General features: G+C 39.0%; 1 protein-coding gene across 1 annotated transcript in view; it reads right to left on the bottom strand.

Annotated features, from left to right (window-relative positions):
• Positions 1 to 409: 409 nt before the first annotated feature.
• LOC147359890 (ankyrin repeat domain-containing protein 26-like) overlaps positions 410 to 16,678 on the bottom strand; it is a 39,098-nt gene continuing 22,829 nt past the window's right edge. The window contains exons 6-12 of the mRNA XM_086335671.1: positions 15,170 to 15,240; positions 14,320 to 14,413; positions 13,234 to 13,346; positions 11,453 to 11,582; positions 5,973 to 6,241; positions 5,154 to 5,371; positions 410 to 3,892 (exon numbers count right to left, since the gene is read on the bottom strand). Coding sequence (XP_086191797.1) covers positions 5,344 to 5,371; positions 5,973 to 6,241; positions 11,453 to 11,582; positions 13,234 to 13,346; positions 14,320 to 14,413; positions 15,170 to 15,240 — 705 coding nt within the window. The 3' untranslated portion in view covers positions 410 to 3,892; positions 5,154 to 5,343. The remainder of the gene's footprint in view (positions 3,893 to 5,153; positions 5,372 to 5,972; positions 6,242 to 11,452; positions 11,583 to 13,233; positions 13,347 to 14,319; positions 14,414 to 15,169; positions 15,241 to 16,678) is intronic.

Genomic DNA, 16,678 nt, shown 5'->3' with positions numbered 1-16,678 from the left:
CATTCAGAAACAAGGTCAAGATAAGCAAGTTTCCTTACTGGCCACTTGCGTGATGTGCATTTATTTCTACTTTACCCTGACACACAGGACTTTGCATTTTGCAGGCTCAGCTTTACAGACAGGCCTTCTACTAAACTCTGTGATGGTTTGTCACCTAACCTCCTGCATTACAGTCAAGTATCAAAACTGAAATTTAAATTTGTGAGATGCCCCGAGGGAAAAATATGGCTTTTTGCTTTTTCTAAATTCCTGCTTTCCTCACTCTTTTGATTTTTTTTTCTTTTTCTGCCACCTCCGCAATTCAGTTACATAATTTTAAAAAATTTACTCTAGCATGCATAGTTGTTTTACTGGAAAGTTTGTCCAGGGTATCCAGACATCATCCTGACCAAGTGAGAGTTCACTCTGATATTTTCAGAGGTTTGTTTAATAAAACTTCAAAGGACAGTTAATCTTCATCTTATATAAACCATTTCAGAGAACAGAAAAGAAGCAAAGTTACACAATTATTTTACAAGACTTATTTAGTCGTGACACCAAAACCAGACAAGATCAGCACAAAAAGAGAAATTTAAAAATCACTCTTGCTTATAAACATAGGTGGAATGACCACTGTAATTTCCAGTTAAATGGACTAAAAATTTCTCTTTTGTGCTTAAAACATTGTTTATAAACATAGATGGAAATATTCTAAATAAAATATAAGCAAACCCAGTCCAATGGTGTATTTAAAAAGAATGATTCCAAAATAGTACAAGGATGGTTAAATATTAGAAGATCTATCAATGTAATTCATGAAATTAACAGATTTAAGAAGAAAGCCACATGATCTTTCTGTGGATGCAGAAAACACATTTGATAAAGGTCAACTCTCATTCATGACAGACTCAAAATAGAAGGAAACTTCCTTAATGGAAAAATGGACTTGTCCTAAGACCTTCAGTGCTCATGCATATTGCAGTCAACATCTGTATCCTTACAAGCCAGAAGCAGCTTGTGAGGATACTTCACATCAAAGCTTGACTTTGATGTGAAACCAGCAACATGTTAGGCTCCTTATCTGATTCTTGGTAGTATGATAAAATTCATTCATCCCAAGGAAGCAATCTCTCTCAAGTCATGTCATCCCAGAAGAGCAATGAACCTTTATCCAAGTTTCTAACTGTTACTTCATTCTGGTCACTAACCCATGATCACAGGATAGCTACAGATAGGCAAATGTAAAAGCAGCCCTCATGATCATCTAGTTCAATTCACTTATCTTACAATGACATCCCAAAAGCCCAGAGTTAAATGTCAGTGATAACCTGGCTCAGCTAAAATGTTTACCTGGGATGGGGACCCAGGCCTCATGAAGCTCAGTTCCTCATAAAGCTCAAGCGCTTTAACTTCCTCCTCATGAGCAAAAACAAATTCTTCTCAATTTCCTATGTCAGCTTAACTATCTCCTTTAAATATTTTGGGCTTCTATGGACACTCATGGGAGAAGGCAATGGCACCCCACTCCAGTACTCTTGCCTGGAAAATCCCATGGAAGGAGGAGCCTGGAAGGCTGCAGGCCATGGGGTCGCTAAGAGTCGGACACGACTGAGCAACTTCACTTTCACTTTCCACTTTCATGCACTGGAGAAGGAAATGGCAACCCACTCCAGTGTTCTTGCCTGGAGAATCCCAGGGACGGGGGAGCCTGGTGGGCTGCCGTCTCTGGGGTCGCACAGAGTCAGACACGACTGAAGTGACTTAGCAGTAGCATGGACACTCATGACCTTGGGGATTTACCTTCTATCTCAAGTAGTAATAGTGGCAGGGGCTGGAGGAAGGGGGTCAGCAGATGAAGAACTGGAGACTTTCTCAGAAGGAAAGCAACACCTATTTTTAGCAACGTTCTAGTGTAAGGAGTTAGAAGCACAAAGGGGCTCTGGGGAAGGACTTCCCACTGCAGGAGGCAGGGAACACAGGCCACTGGGTCTGATCATACAGGTTGTGGGCGGCATGACTTTGGTGGGCACCAGTCACATCATACTCATTGTGGATTTATGCATTTATTGCTATTATCTTGGGGTTCCCTTGTGACTCAGCCGATAAAGAATCTGCCTGCAATTTAGGAGACCTGGGTTCCATCCCTGGGTTGGGAAGATCCCCTGGAGAAGGGAAAGGCCACCCACTCCAGTATTTTGGCCAGGAGAATTCCGTGGACTGTATAGACCACGGGGTTGCAAAGAGTCAGATACAACTGAGCGCCTTTCACTACAACCATCTTGAAGCAGGACAGCATCCTGGAAGGAGTGTCTGGTTCTAATTCCTACACAGGCGCCACGGGGCTGCCTGTAATGCTGAGGGGAGGGTCTGGCTGTAGCAGGGCTGGAATAAGATCTGGAGATGGACCAGCCCTGCCTGATTCTGGAATTAAGCTTTGGGTGTCAGGGCCAGATGCTGTACAGCAGGAAGTCCTGGGGGACCAGGAAATCTTGAGCTCTAACTTTTCATGGACTTTTTTTCTCAACCTGCTCTGCCAGGAATCCATTTCATCTGGACCCACTGTCTGTTCTGGGCCCAGCTCCTGTCTCTGGCACCTGCTGGCCTCAGCCTTTTCTCTTTTTGGCCTCATCACCTTCCTCCACTGCAGTCCCTATAGCCTGATTTTTCAATACGTGCCTTGACAATCTATAAGCATAACTGCCTTACTAGAGAGTAATTACTCTGGAATTTTCCCGGGGTGGGGGCTGGTGGCAGGGGGGCGCGGAGAGGTGCTTCTGTCCACAAATAGAAAAAGATGAAATGACTGGCAGTACACTGTGCAGAAAGTTAAAAGCCTCTTGGGAGAAAAAAGAAACTCTTAAAGAGTTGTCAGATTATCAATACATCAAAGCTACAAAGACCTTTTTGGAGGAACCCAAGACACAAATAAGAATCTCTTTGAGGAAAGGGCCTTAGAGCTGCAATCAAAGGACTCTAAGAAAAAAATCAATTGCCAATGGTAACCTCACTTGTTATTTTAGGCCCCAAGAACAGGAATGTAAAGAACCAGGGTAAGACATTAGACTGCAAGAACTCAGTGGAAATAGTACTCGTTTTTACAAAGAATTTTGCAAATTTTCAGAGTTGAAAAGAGCCTATAATGAAGTTAATTTTAGTAAAGAGATAAAATCTGAATTCCTAAGGGTTGAACAAAAATATACTGGATTTAAGAGACTTAGACACTTAGAATTGGAAGCAGAAAACTGAAAAAAACCTCTGTGATCTAATCATACATTGTCAGAAATTGCCAAAAGACATAGCAAGTGCTCTTGCTCACAAAGAAAATGAAATTCAGATTTTGAGTAATGGTTTTATGTGGCCGAAATACCCGGCAGGTGACCAGACTGAGAAGTTGAGAAACACATGATAGATGGCTCACAAAATGAACCTTTGTTAACAAAAGATAAAGGCCATTTCCAATATAAGCTAAATGCTGAGTTGCTAGCTCAGCAAGGGCTGGAAAACAGAAATGTTGAAACAAAAAAAAAATCATAAAATTTCTGTCTCCTTTATTAACAGTTAATTATAGCTTTTACTTAGTGTGCATTAAGTCAAATAAACAACTCAGAAGTTCACCAAATTAAAAACAAGGATCATTCATATCAAAAATCTGAAACCCAGTGCAAAAAAGATAATAGAACTAACCTAGGTCAAGTAAGTCTCCATGCTGTTATTTGAAGGGCGTGGAATTGAGGTAGAAAAGCCTACATTTGCTCTTGGAGTAAGATTTCCATTGAGCACTAAAGGATTATTGAAATTTCCAACACAAGGGGGCTCCAGCACTGGCCTCGAGCTACGAATGCCGAGTAAAGATTTGTTCTGCTCTTTCTCCACCTCAAGTTTGGTGCTGATCACTGCCAGCCTCTCATGAGTCCTGGGGAAGATGGAAAACATCAACTTAATGATTTGCATTTTTAAAGTTGCCATATAGTAAATGGAATTCCCAATAAACTGTTTGAACACTGAAAACACAGAGCAGACCTCCTGTAAACAATGATAGCTGTAACCTTGTTCTAAAGAAGTACACATGTGTCTAGGGCTCCTCAAGTAACAAGTCACAGTTGGGAGAGGAGAGAAAGGGCATCAGGGAGAAAGGGAGGTGGCCTCACAGTGACACCTGCTGCCCTCTGGGACACACCTGCCTCCAGGAAACAGTTCAGGGATAAAGAAACACCACATCCTACAAAGCCACTTTCAAGCATTTGCTTTCACCACCCTTGTATACATCCTCGTTTCACTCATGACCTCAGAGAAATTAAGTTTTGGCTCTGAGGAATCATCTAGAGTCACAATCTAGAGGGGAGGACAAGAAAGTCAATGGGTGATTGAAAAGAGCTAACACAGCCCCGGGAACAATTACAAGTATCCCCTGCTTTTCCAAAGTTTACTTTATGTTACTTCACTTCTAGGAAAGGCCTATGTCAGCATCTGTTTTTGATAATCAAAAAACAAAAACAAATTTTTTTGAAGAGACTTTTTGATTTCATATAAAAAGTTTCCATGTACATTTTACAGTGACAGGCATCGCGCTCCCCAAGCAGGGAGACTGGCCCCACTGAGCTCCTTCCCTGGAAGCCACATCCCACAACTCAGCGTCAAGTCACCACAACCCTGAACCCTATATGGGAGCACCTGTGTTTCACTTGTGCATATTCATTTTAGACTTCAAGTAGCAGAACGTGCCCTCGGGTACCTGCTTCTTTGCTGTATGCTGTTTTGGCTTATGAAAGGCTTCCTAGAAATGCTCTGCTTTCAGACAGTGGGGAAACCCACACTAGGCACTGGAGGTGCCATCTGCCCTTTCCATCCTCCACACCCGCTCCCTCAGTCAGATCACCATACTACTTCTAGACACTCTGTGAATTATCCCGTTTTTCACTCCTGTGTTAATTGCCCCCAGTTTCACAAGCATGCCTTTATGCAGTGTGCTGCTGCTGCTAAGTCACCTCAGTCGTCTCCGACTCTGTGGTAAAACTTAAAAGGACACCGTATTAATAGTTTGTCTTAGGCCACCCTCTAGCAGTGACCATCTAGTTAGCTTTTACTTCCTACTAATCTCATGAACTGTGCTCTATAAAAATTAGGCTTTAGAGACAAATTAACGAACTAAATTTACTTTCTGGGTTTTGACTTACTTGTCTAGTTTACCTTCCAGTGACTTTCTAACTTCTAGTTCTACTAGGTAGAGTTGCTTATATTTTTCCAACTCTGCTTTTCGAGAATCTTCTTGCAAAGTTTTCACCTTGGAGAGTTCAGATTCCAAGTCTTTAATTCTGAGTTCCATCTGAATTCTTATGGAAGCATTATTCTTCTCTTTTAACTGCTCTAAATTCTCCTGAGATGCTGCTTGTATCTAAGGCAAATTTTAAAAGATAACATTTTAAAAATAATCATTCACCTGGAAAATGGTATTTGCTCCCTTTGAGTCAGTGATTCAGAAAGCAATTTTAAAGGTTAAAAAAAAAAAGAGCAGAAGTTAAAAACAATTATTGTCAATGTGAAGTGAATTAAATGTGAATTATAAAATTAAAGTGGAATTATTGTTATAGTGGTGCTTATATAATCTGATAATTCAAAGAACAAGAGGATCAACTTAAAATTTTAAAAATTGAACAAGACAACTTAAACATAATTCAAGAGGATGGTATCAGTTCTAAACCACATTTTCTTTTCCTCCTAGTAGTGTTGTTTTATACCAATTGGTCTTATAAATGAAAGGATTCTCTAGTGAGAATCATTCTGATAGGTCAATTTGGTGATAACTGTGATGGAAACGGAAATATCTAAAGGGAGAAACAAGTGCCCCCTTCCTTCCATAAAACTACCAAACCAACTGCTCTAACAGAAGTAGAGGAAACACATAAGCTGTATAGATCCAAAACATAATTTACAATGAGGTGAATTCAAGCACATGACAGATGAACAAATTAGCCTGCAAAAATAGGTTGACTTACTTTAATTTCTCTACAAGATCCTGTCTCGCCCTTTCTTCAATCTCCCGTTTATACTGCTCTACTTCACTGTGTTCTATCATGTTCATTTCTATATGACTTCTGAGGTGCACTACTTCTTGCTCCAACTTCTTTTTATTCTTCTCCAGTTTTTCACATTTCTTTTGCATTCCTTTCATAGATAGTAACTCCTCTCGAAGAACTTGATTTTTTGCATCCAGGTGCAGATCTTTTGAAGACGCACTTTCCAGCTCTGCTGTAAGATCGTCAATCTGCAAGAATAAAACAATACTGTTTGGTAATGAGGCAAGTGGACTGAGCACAGCCTAACTCAAACCCAGGACCAAATAGATACGATGGTATCTGTATTGTAGAATATAGGACCAGGGATTACTCAGAGAATCAAGAAAGAAGTTCAAACCACCAAGAGTCACAAAACATATTCTTCACTGTCATCATCTTTGTCACACAACATTTGCACTTGATTTTACACTCTTTTCTATTTTTTCTCCATAAAATCACTACAAGTCAGTCACCTCTTAGTAGAATGTCTCTTACTCCTTCCCCCCATCTTAATGCCCCATGTTTTAAAGGAGTTTGAGGGATACTGCATTGAGTTATCTAGGGTTGAGTTAATAAACGCTTCCCAAAAGAAGATTGTGAAAATAAGACTCTCATTAATAAATCTTATAAATATGGATTCTAATCCCATGTATTTTTCTGAACTATGAATCAGATCAGATCAGTCGCTCAGTCGTGTCCGACTCTTTGCGACTCCATGAATCGCAGCACGCCAGGCCTCCCTGTCCATCACCAACTCCCGAAGTTCACTCAGACTCATGTCCATTGAGTCAGTGATGCCATCCAGCCATCTCATCCTCTGCCGTCCCCTTCTCCTCCTGCCCCCAATCCCTCCCAGCATCAGAGTCTTTTCCAATGAGTCAACTCTTCTCATGAGGTGGCCAAAGTACTGGAGTTTCAGCTTGAGCATCATTCCTTCCAAAGAAATCCCAGGGCTGATCTCCTTCAGAATGGACTGGTTAGATCTCCTTGCAGTCCAAAGGACTCTCAAGAGTCTTCTCCAACACCACAGTTCAAAAGCATCAATTCTTCAGCGCTCAGCCTTCTTCACAGTCCAACTCTCACATCCATACATGACCACAGGAAGGACGGCCGAGAGGAGATACCCAGCGTCCGAGGTCAGGGCGGCGACGAGAGGAGTTACCCCACGCCCGAGGACAGGGGCGGCGGCCAGGAGGAGCAACCCCACGCCCGAGGCCAGGGGCAGTGGCTGGGAGGACCAACGCCACACCGTGGCTGCACGGGCACTGGAGGGCCTAGAGGAGCTATCCCACATTGAATGTCAGGAAGGGCGGCGGTGAGGAGATACCCCTCGTCCAAGGTAAGGAGCATTGGTTGCGCTTTGCTGGAGCAGCCGTGAAGAGATACCCCACGCCCAAGGTAAGAGAAACCCAAGTAAGACGGTAGGTGTTGCAAGAGGGCATCAGACGGCAGACACACTGAAACCATACTCACAGAAAACTAGTCAATCTAATCACACTAGGACCACAGCCTTGTCTAACTCAATGAACTATGAATAGTTTTTGCTAATTTGAACTGCATTCCAAAGAAAAATAATTCAAAAGGTTAACGAAATCCCATCTCCTAATAGCTTAGTGAGATGATCCACACATTTTTCTGAACAACAGCAACAAAAAAAATGCCTCATTTTTGTAACCATTTGTTACTTTTAACAGAACAGAACATACCAAACAAAACAACAAACAAAATTTGCGGGAATTTCAGTGACACCAAGTTGCAAAGAACTTTCCTTTAGACAGAATGATTACTTGGTAAGTCAAGGTGAGTGGATGTGGTGGTATTGAAACTGTCTACAAATTCTTTGACACATTTCTCTGAAATGCCCTCCCCTTAAATATATGCTGGCCTCAGTAACTGATTTCTACTGGATGGAGTCTGGGGAAACTGACTTTTGCTCTGTGGGAAAGCCCACCCTTAGCATCAGTCACTACGCTGCGAAGAAGCCCAGACCACATGCTGAGCACCTTGTCAGTGCCCCCACTGACCGCCCCCAACTAATGTCCCGTCCAAAAGCCAGCTCCAACTGCCAGACATGTGCATGAACTAATCTGCAGATGACTCTGGTCCCCACCTTCACGACATCCCAGCTGATGCTGACTGGAAAAGAAACGTGCTGGTCTGACTCACTGAGCCTTGCCCCAACACAAATTTGTGAACAAAGTAAATGCTGTTTTGAGCCACTAGGCTTTGACGTGATTTATTATACAATTTGCTGGCAATAAATACCTGGCACAGATACTGATATTAAAAATGCCATTAAAAAAGAACTAAAAGATGTGAGAATGCCTTTCAACCTGGAGGTAGGTGAGATCTGAATGGATGCAGAGAAAAAAATTAAAACCCAAAGGGCTTCATGACATTGTAAATTGAATCCTGATGGCCCTTAAAGAGGCTGTTGGTGACAGCTTCTAGGCAAGAGAAGAAAACAACACTGAAACACAGGGGAAAGGAGACTCTTGCTACGAATCAGGTGAAAGTAACATCAATGAGAGGGATAAGCTATCAAAAAAGGGGGGGGCTATTAAATAGAAAGGAACCAGGCTCAATTATATTTGGGTTCGATATCTGTTATCTCCTTTACAGCATCTCCACATGTCCAGTGGTCACATGATGCTAAAAGAAAGAAACAGCTCTGGGCTAAGATCAAATCTAGGGTGCTGCCAGGAAAACATGGTCTAAAGGTGAAGCCTGTAACACCCTTCATTAAGACCCTGGAAAGACTTAAGGTGGTGCCTCAAATTCCTTTAAAGATCTTAAGGGCATACGAATTTAAAAGGCATCATCCTACAAAGCTTCACAAGAAGCCCAAGGTGCAGAGCTTCTCTTAAAAAAAGATTTGTGAGGGTAGCCTCTCCAATGACGTGAACCCCAATCCTATTTTCAGGACAGTAAAAGCTTTAAAGAGAACCTTGGCAGAAAAAAAAAAAAAAACAACAGTGTTTGGCCTAACAGAGACCAAGGAATACAAATGAGAATAGCCCTTTGGGATTTTCTTAGAAGTTCAACAAAGAGGAAGCTGGCTTAAGAAACATGACTCAGGTACATACAGAGGTCATTTCTTATGAAAAGGACAGCACACAGAGCTCAGAGGGTAGAGCAAAAGAGAAGCACTCCTATGGGCAGGACCAAGTCCTCATCACAGAGCTGGCAGCACCAAACTGGACCTCAGAGCTGCTATGGACTACACTGCCTCCCGTTTCCCGTTTCTGAACGGGAGAGTCCAGTCATTCAGCAGAATGGTGGGGGTGTGGGTGGCAGATAGCTTGTCCCTTTAGTTCTCAAGTCTTAGTACTGAGAGGGTTGTGCTCACAGGGTCACACTTTAGAAATCACACCCAGAAACCTCATCCCCATGTGCCATCTGTACCTGATGAAGATAGTAAAACCTTTACTTGAGCCTGAGCCTGACACTGTTAACAACTGAGACTTGTGAGGGAATGGGTGGGGAAAAGGGTATTTTTCATTGGAAGGAATATAAAAAATTGTGGCCAGTGAGTAACTGTGCTAGTTTTTGAATGTACCCATTAGTTTTAAAAACTTTATTCTGTAAAAAAGGTAGAATATAGGCCAAGTATAAGTGACTTGCTCCTATTGAACAGAAGATGATGAAAATGATGCTGTGTGAACTGCAAAGCGAGGTTAGACAAGGCAGCAGAGCTTCTGCCTGGCTCTCAACCTGGGAACCAGGCTCCATGTTGCGAGGAAGCCCAGGCTGCAAAGAGAGCCTAGGTGTTCAGGGTAGGTGTTTCACTTGTCTGCATTCACCAAAGTCCAGCCAACCACAGACACCAACTATCAGACATGGGCATGAACACACCTTCACCCGATTCCAGCCCCCAGCCCTCGAGCTGCCCCACCTGAAGCCGAGGGGAGGAGAAGCCAGCCATCCTGGCCACCTTTTCCTAAGTGTAGATTTTGAACGAAACCACTGTTGTTTATTGAAGCCACTAAACTTAAAGCTGATTAGGAAAAAACAGAAAAATGGATTTTTGGAAAAGAGAAAATAAAAGCATAACTTAAATGCAGGTAGAAACTGATCTCCTACAAACTGGAATATAATAAAGGGTGAGATTTTTAATGACAATGTTGATGAGAAGAAGCGAATAACTAGAAGAAAGACTTAAGAACTATTCAGGAAGAAATTTTTTCAGGGTTCCCTTCAATGACAATTTCTTAAAAATACGCAGGTGTAACTCCTTAGAATTTCTGCTCAAGTTTGAAAGCAATGAAGACTAGTAAGCAATGAGACATATGATTTGAACTATGAGAAATAACTAGAAATAGTTTAATTACCAAAATCAGACTTTTGACCTCATCTCAATGTACTGAAATTCTAAAAGAGATGGGTAGCTTTGAGTAGTTACTAATCTAGAACTCAATCTTCATTGTCCTCTCCTCAGAGAGAGAAATCAAACACCACGAGATGCCACTTCATACTTGCTAGGATGGCTATACTCACAGAGACAGGTAATGACTAGTGTTGACAGGAATGTATAGAAATGAGAATGTTTTACATACTTTGGATACAAACATAAAATGATGCAGCCGTGCTGGGAAACAGTATGGCAGGTCCTCAAAAGGTTAAACAGAGTTGCTGTGTAATACAGCAATTCTATTCCCAACTATATTCCCAAAAGAAGTGACAAAACACGTTCACACCAAACTTAGACATAAATGTTCACAGCAACATTACTGACATTAGCCAAAAAGCAGAAGCGACCCCAAAGGCCCATCAGATGATGAATGGACAAGTAAAACGTGGTACACCCATACAAGAGAATACTATCGAGCAATAAAAGCAAGGAAATACTGATGCATGTTAGATGTACCTTGAAAATACTATGCTAAATGAAAGAAGGCAGTCACAAAGGATCCCATATTGTGTGATTCCACTGACACGAAATGTCCAGAAAAGGGACATCTACACAGTCAGGGAGTGGAGTCATGGTTCCCTCAGGCTGGGAAGATCAGGAAGGGGAAACTGGCCCAGGGTGATTTCTTTGGATGGTGATGAAAATGTTCTAACGTGGTAATGCCTGTGTAACTCTTTAAACACAATAAAGTTACTGAACTGTACAGTTTAAATGAATGAACTGCATGGTATGTTCATTAGATTTCAACAAACCTGTCACCAAAAACAACGGATGCTTTGGGGTCATTAATGCTGTGCTGCTCAGCTCCAGATCACCAGCCAGGGTTCAAGACAGAGAGAGTCAAGAATGTGCCCTTTTTATCTCAAAATGACATAGGGAAAAGCTGTCTTTTTTACTGGTGTCCAACCTAATTAATAGACAAATCTGTGTTTCACTGTTCAAAGCATGGAATGATTTATATTTCCCCAAATTAAGTGATTTGGGGGTTCTAAAACTGATTAAAAATTACCTTATGTTTTAGCATATTAATTTGAATATCCATTTCAGTTTGATTGGTTTTTAAATCTCCATGGAAACTAAGCTCTCCATTTTTATATTCATTTAACTTCCTTCTTGTCATTTTTAAGGGTTTCTTAAATCTGTAGAAATGTATAGAATAAGTAAGTTAAGAGCAGATATTTAATAATTAAACAGATATATGTTTTCTCAGATAAAACAAACAAACCTATAAATTATAATCCTTTCTCATTGTTCAAATTTAATATTCCTTGAAAGCATAATAACTAAATTCTAATCTTAGATAAATAGTATGAAGAAAAACTTTATCACATTTAAATATACTGTATATTTGTATACAGTATGTAATATATGAGTTCTTATAAATAAGTTAATGTCAATATTTAGCATGCTAGTGTGAAATATTAATTTATTATTAAATATTAGTTATAAACCAGAGATCAGTATTCAAGCTAAAGATGAAGAGATATGATATATGAATGTTTTTTGAAAAGATACAAGATACGTTTGTTCCTACTGACCACAGCCTCTACAAAAAGAAAAGAAAGTAGATACAAAAAAACCAACAAGATTCTCACTCAAAATTGAAAAAAGAAAGAAAGAAAGAAAAATCTTTGGAGCCTGACTTAAGTGGGAAATAACCCAGGCTGAGAGTTTTAGAAGAAAGGAAATCAGAAGAGAGATAGAGTGTACCAGTCCCTTCAAGACTGTTTTAAGAGATGTAGAAATCTTGTCCAGCACATTGTTAACAAAATGCAAAGCAATGTAGAGAAAATTAAAAGAGAAAAATATTAATGAGAATCAGAGAAGAACCCTTTGTATAATCATCCCTTGGCATCCACAGAGGACTGGTTCAAAAATCCCCCAACACTCCATGGATACAAAATCCACAGATGCTCAAGTCTCCCTAAGCACATCTTCCCTATACTTTCAGTCATCCCTAGATCACTTACATTATCTAATATAATGTAAACGCTTTGTAAATAGTTATAAATACATAATATAAATACTAATTTATACTAATAGTTATAAATACATAATTAATGTATTTATACATTAAATATTAAGTTATAAATACATAATATAAATATAAATATTATGGACATAGTTGCCAGCTTGAGACCACTCCAAGTTTTGCTTTTTGGAACTTTCTCAAATTTTTTTCCCTGAATACTTGTCATCTTGGGTTGGCTGAATCTATAGATGATGAGGATTAACTGTACTCAGCAAAAAAACAGAAGCAGTTTTTTATCTTACTGATTAAAACATGGTCACTAATTTTATTATTCTTTAAGTTACACAAAGATTTTTGTATGTACATTTTATAACTAAAATGTTGGGGCAAAAAGAAAATATAAGCCAAATCAAGATACTTTTTAATGTTGTTCAACAATAGCACAGGTAGGTTTTTAGATAATAAATTACTCAAATGATGAAGGGAAGGAACACAATTAAAAGAAGGCAAGATTACCAAAAAGAACAAAGAAACTTTGCAGAAGTAAAAATTCAGCATAGATGATGAGGAAGAGAGTGACATTACTATATGCCGAGGCACGGTTGTTACTGTTTTAGAAATCATTACAGATAAGTATAACACTGCTGCACTCAAAAACATTTCAGATTGTGCTGATATTCCACAGTAAACTTTGAAATAGGATAATGTGTTTAACTATGAAAAGACACATAAAAAATGAATTTGTGTCTAAGGTTTTAAATAAAGTAAAATTATACTTTTATTCATAGTTGAGATTATCAGAAATATTAAAATCTTACCGAGTGATCTCTTTTTCTAACTCACTGTTTTTCTTCTTTTCTTGGTCCAAGCTATTTTCCAGAGATTGTTTTAATTCAATGTATTTCTTTAATTGTTCCTTGTCATCCTCAGACTTAGAAAAAAACAATTTAAGAAAATTAGTTTTAAATACCTAGAGAGACTTATTCTTTCTTAAAAATATGATTTCTCATGAATTCACAAGTTAATATGAATTTATAGTAAACACAGTTTTTAAACCAGATTGATGCCAATAACAGATTTCAAAATTGATGACTTTTCTTAAAACAACTTAAAATGATTTTCCATTTCATCATTTTTCTGGAATTTAAATTGCCAACATTTATTTGTTAAAAATAGAGACTTTTACACATAAAATACTAAATGTTAATGAAAGATTTTTAAAGACTGCCTATATTTACATTTTACTTTCTAGAGATGCTCAAAAATCATTTTCATCAATGGTTCAAGATATTCCAGGTTTTGTTAAGTCACACCTTACTAAAATAATCTTTGAAAAATTCCCATGCAACCCCCATCTCTTAAAAAAAAAAAAAACCAACAAATGAAAAATACAGTCGTTCAGAAAAATGGTTCTATACAGATATAGTATTCATTCTTAACGAAGAGAACAAACTACAATATTTGAAATGATTCATTCTCAAAAATATCACAGAAAGATCTGGATTACAAAAGAAACTCAAAATTCTCAATCAAATCATTACTCAAATTTCTGGACTCAAATAGATGTTTGTGTACCAATGTTCAAAGCAGCATTAGTAACAATAGTCAGACGGTGGAATTTCATTGACAGATGAATGAACAAACAAAATGTGGTCTGTATAAAATATTGCTTTTGGACTGTCACAATTTTTTAAATTAAAATCTTACTATAAAAATCATTAATTTTATGAATTCAGTTGATTTCTTCTATAGAGGATTCACAGTACTAGTAGCAAGCAGTATCAATAAAAATACAATAAGCTAATCAATGAGACTTTTCACATTGTCCAACATATTCTTATATATTACTAGTAAAAAAATTAAAATCCTTTCTCAGTATGACAGAAATTAAGAGGTTGACTTACCAATTTTGTCCTTAACAGGTTTTTCTGAAGCTGTTCAATTTTGCCTGCTTGCTTTTGGACTGTAGTTTGTAACTCAGCATTTTCAATTTCAAGCCTAAAATGCAGATTTTAAAATAATTATTCTCACACATAGGTTTTTTTTAAGATTTTTTTTGGACGTGGACCATTTTTGAAGTCTTTATTGAATTGACTGCAATATTGCTTCTGTTTTATGTTTTGGTTTTTTGGCTGTGAGGCATGTGGGGTCCTAGCTTCCCAACCAGGGATCAAACCCTCACCCTCTGCCTTGGGAGGCATAGTTTTAACCCTTGGACCGTCACGGCATTCCTTCACATAGATTTTTAAAATATCACACTGTTTTTGAATAAACATCTTCAGGTTCAATTACATAGGTTCTTAGAATTTTGAAAAGTAGATGATTTGGCAACTGTACTGTTTTTCTATTTGTGACTAATTGCCTTCCCTGGTGGCTCAGATGGTAAAGAATCTGCTGGCAATGCAGGAGACCCAAGTTCAATCCCTGAGTCAGGAAGATCCCCTGGAGAAGAGAATGGCAGCCCACTCCAGGATTCTTGCCTGGAGAATTCAATGGACAAAGGAGCCTGGAAGGCTAGAGTCCATGGGGTTGCGAAGAGTTAGACATGACTGAGCAATTAAAACTTTAATTTTTCACTTGTGGATAATGTGCAAAATATGGAAATAATGGGGGAAAATTATGCATCTCAAAACAGCTCAAAGCTGAAATGTTACACAGCTTCACGATCATGTGCTTATTATCACTATTGATCTATTCTCATATTATACTGTTTATCTGCTTTATACTTATTTTCTATGCTGCTTTAAATCGTACTTTTGGACGTGATCCTGTGTTTTCTCAGCACATCTCACAGCCTCTGTAAGTTGATCCTGTGCTTCTTGCAACTAGAAAAAAAAAGAAAAAACAACTGTTTTAACTACTAATAACCTAGTAAATCCGCCATCATTGGTTTTTGTCTCTTTTGTCTGCATATTGTTAACAGCTGCTTTCCTGCCATACAGCAGAGATGAGTTGTTGCAACAGACACGTTACAGTCCACAAAGTGAAAATATTTCCTGTCTGCCCTCTGCAGGTTACTGACCTCTCCTCCAGCACTCAAACACAACATCATCCATGCTTTAAATCAGATTTTCTCAAATAAACATATAAATTTATAAACTACTCAAATGAGGAAAGACAGAAAACTACCTTATGGTAAACAATTTTTTTTGTTAATCCAGGCTCCACATCGGCCATCACTTTAAATATCCACATACGTAAATGACCACAGATCTTCCAGTAGTTACGAGAGCTAACACTGCTATTGCTGACAACCTAGTGTGAGAGGCAGCAGCTACACAGGAGCCAGAATGCGTGGGCCTGTGTCACAGTTCCATCAGTTCTGAGCTGTGTGTCCTGGAGCAAATCACTTAATCTTTCTGTATCTCAGTTTCTCCATCCATAAAATGGAGATAATGGTAGCCTCAACCTCAGTGGGATGTTTGGAAGATTATATTGCGGAGTTTACATACTGTACTTTAGAGAAGGAAATGGCTCCAGTATTGCCAGAAGGAAACCTGCTCCAGCATTCTTGGCTGGAGAATCCCATGGACAGAGGAGCCTGGTGTGCTACTGTTCATGAGGTCACAAAGAATTGGACATGACTGACTGACTAACCACATACATAAACTATTTAGAAGATGAAGTGGCATAGAATAAGAACTGTTTGTAATTGACATTATTACAGTCATTGCATTTTATCTGCAAAACAATTTGATATATCAGGCAGATGTCATGCCAACAGAAGTCGTCTTCAACACAAGTCACACTGAAATCACTCTCCATACCATTGCAAGTGGCATTAAGGAGGAGCATGAGGCCCAGAACATATGCATCCAGTACTTCAAAAATGTTCACTGAGTCCACTAACCAGCTAGCAGTGTTCTCCACTATAATAATTTGTAATTTACTTCCTCTCTGTACTACTCAGTGGACAATGACCACAGGTTAATACGCAAATAGCACCTCCTGGATGGAGTGGCACAGAACTTACATGACCATCAGAGGAAGGGTAAAGTCACTGAAATGGAAATATTACCCTACTGCTAAATCAAAGTTCTGAATCAATTCATTCCCAGCAACTGTTAATGTCTAGCAAGTACTCAGATGAGAAAATTAAGGTTACAAGCTATGAATATCAGAGAAGCCAACTCCAGAACCTCACAGGTGGTGAAAGGCTAGAAATCTGTAAATCCCACTTCTGGCTGCATAATGAAGGGAGGAAATTTTACATTTTTCTTCCAGAGTCAGGGGAAAAAATGAGCATTTAATTGAACAATTCTA

The sequence above is a fragment of the Bos grunniens genome, chromosome 14 (assembly GCF_055505025.1).
Source record: "Bos grunniens cultivar Pamir isolate PY7600 chromosome 14, Bosgru_T2T1.0, whole genome shotgun sequence".
In the NCBI taxonomy this organism is placed as follows: Eukaryota; Metazoa; Chordata; class Mammalia; order Artiodactyla; family Bovidae; genus Bos; species Bos grunniens.
The sequence above is the reverse complement of the archived record's forward strand: the minus strand, read 5'-3'. Positions and strand labels throughout refer to the sequence as shown.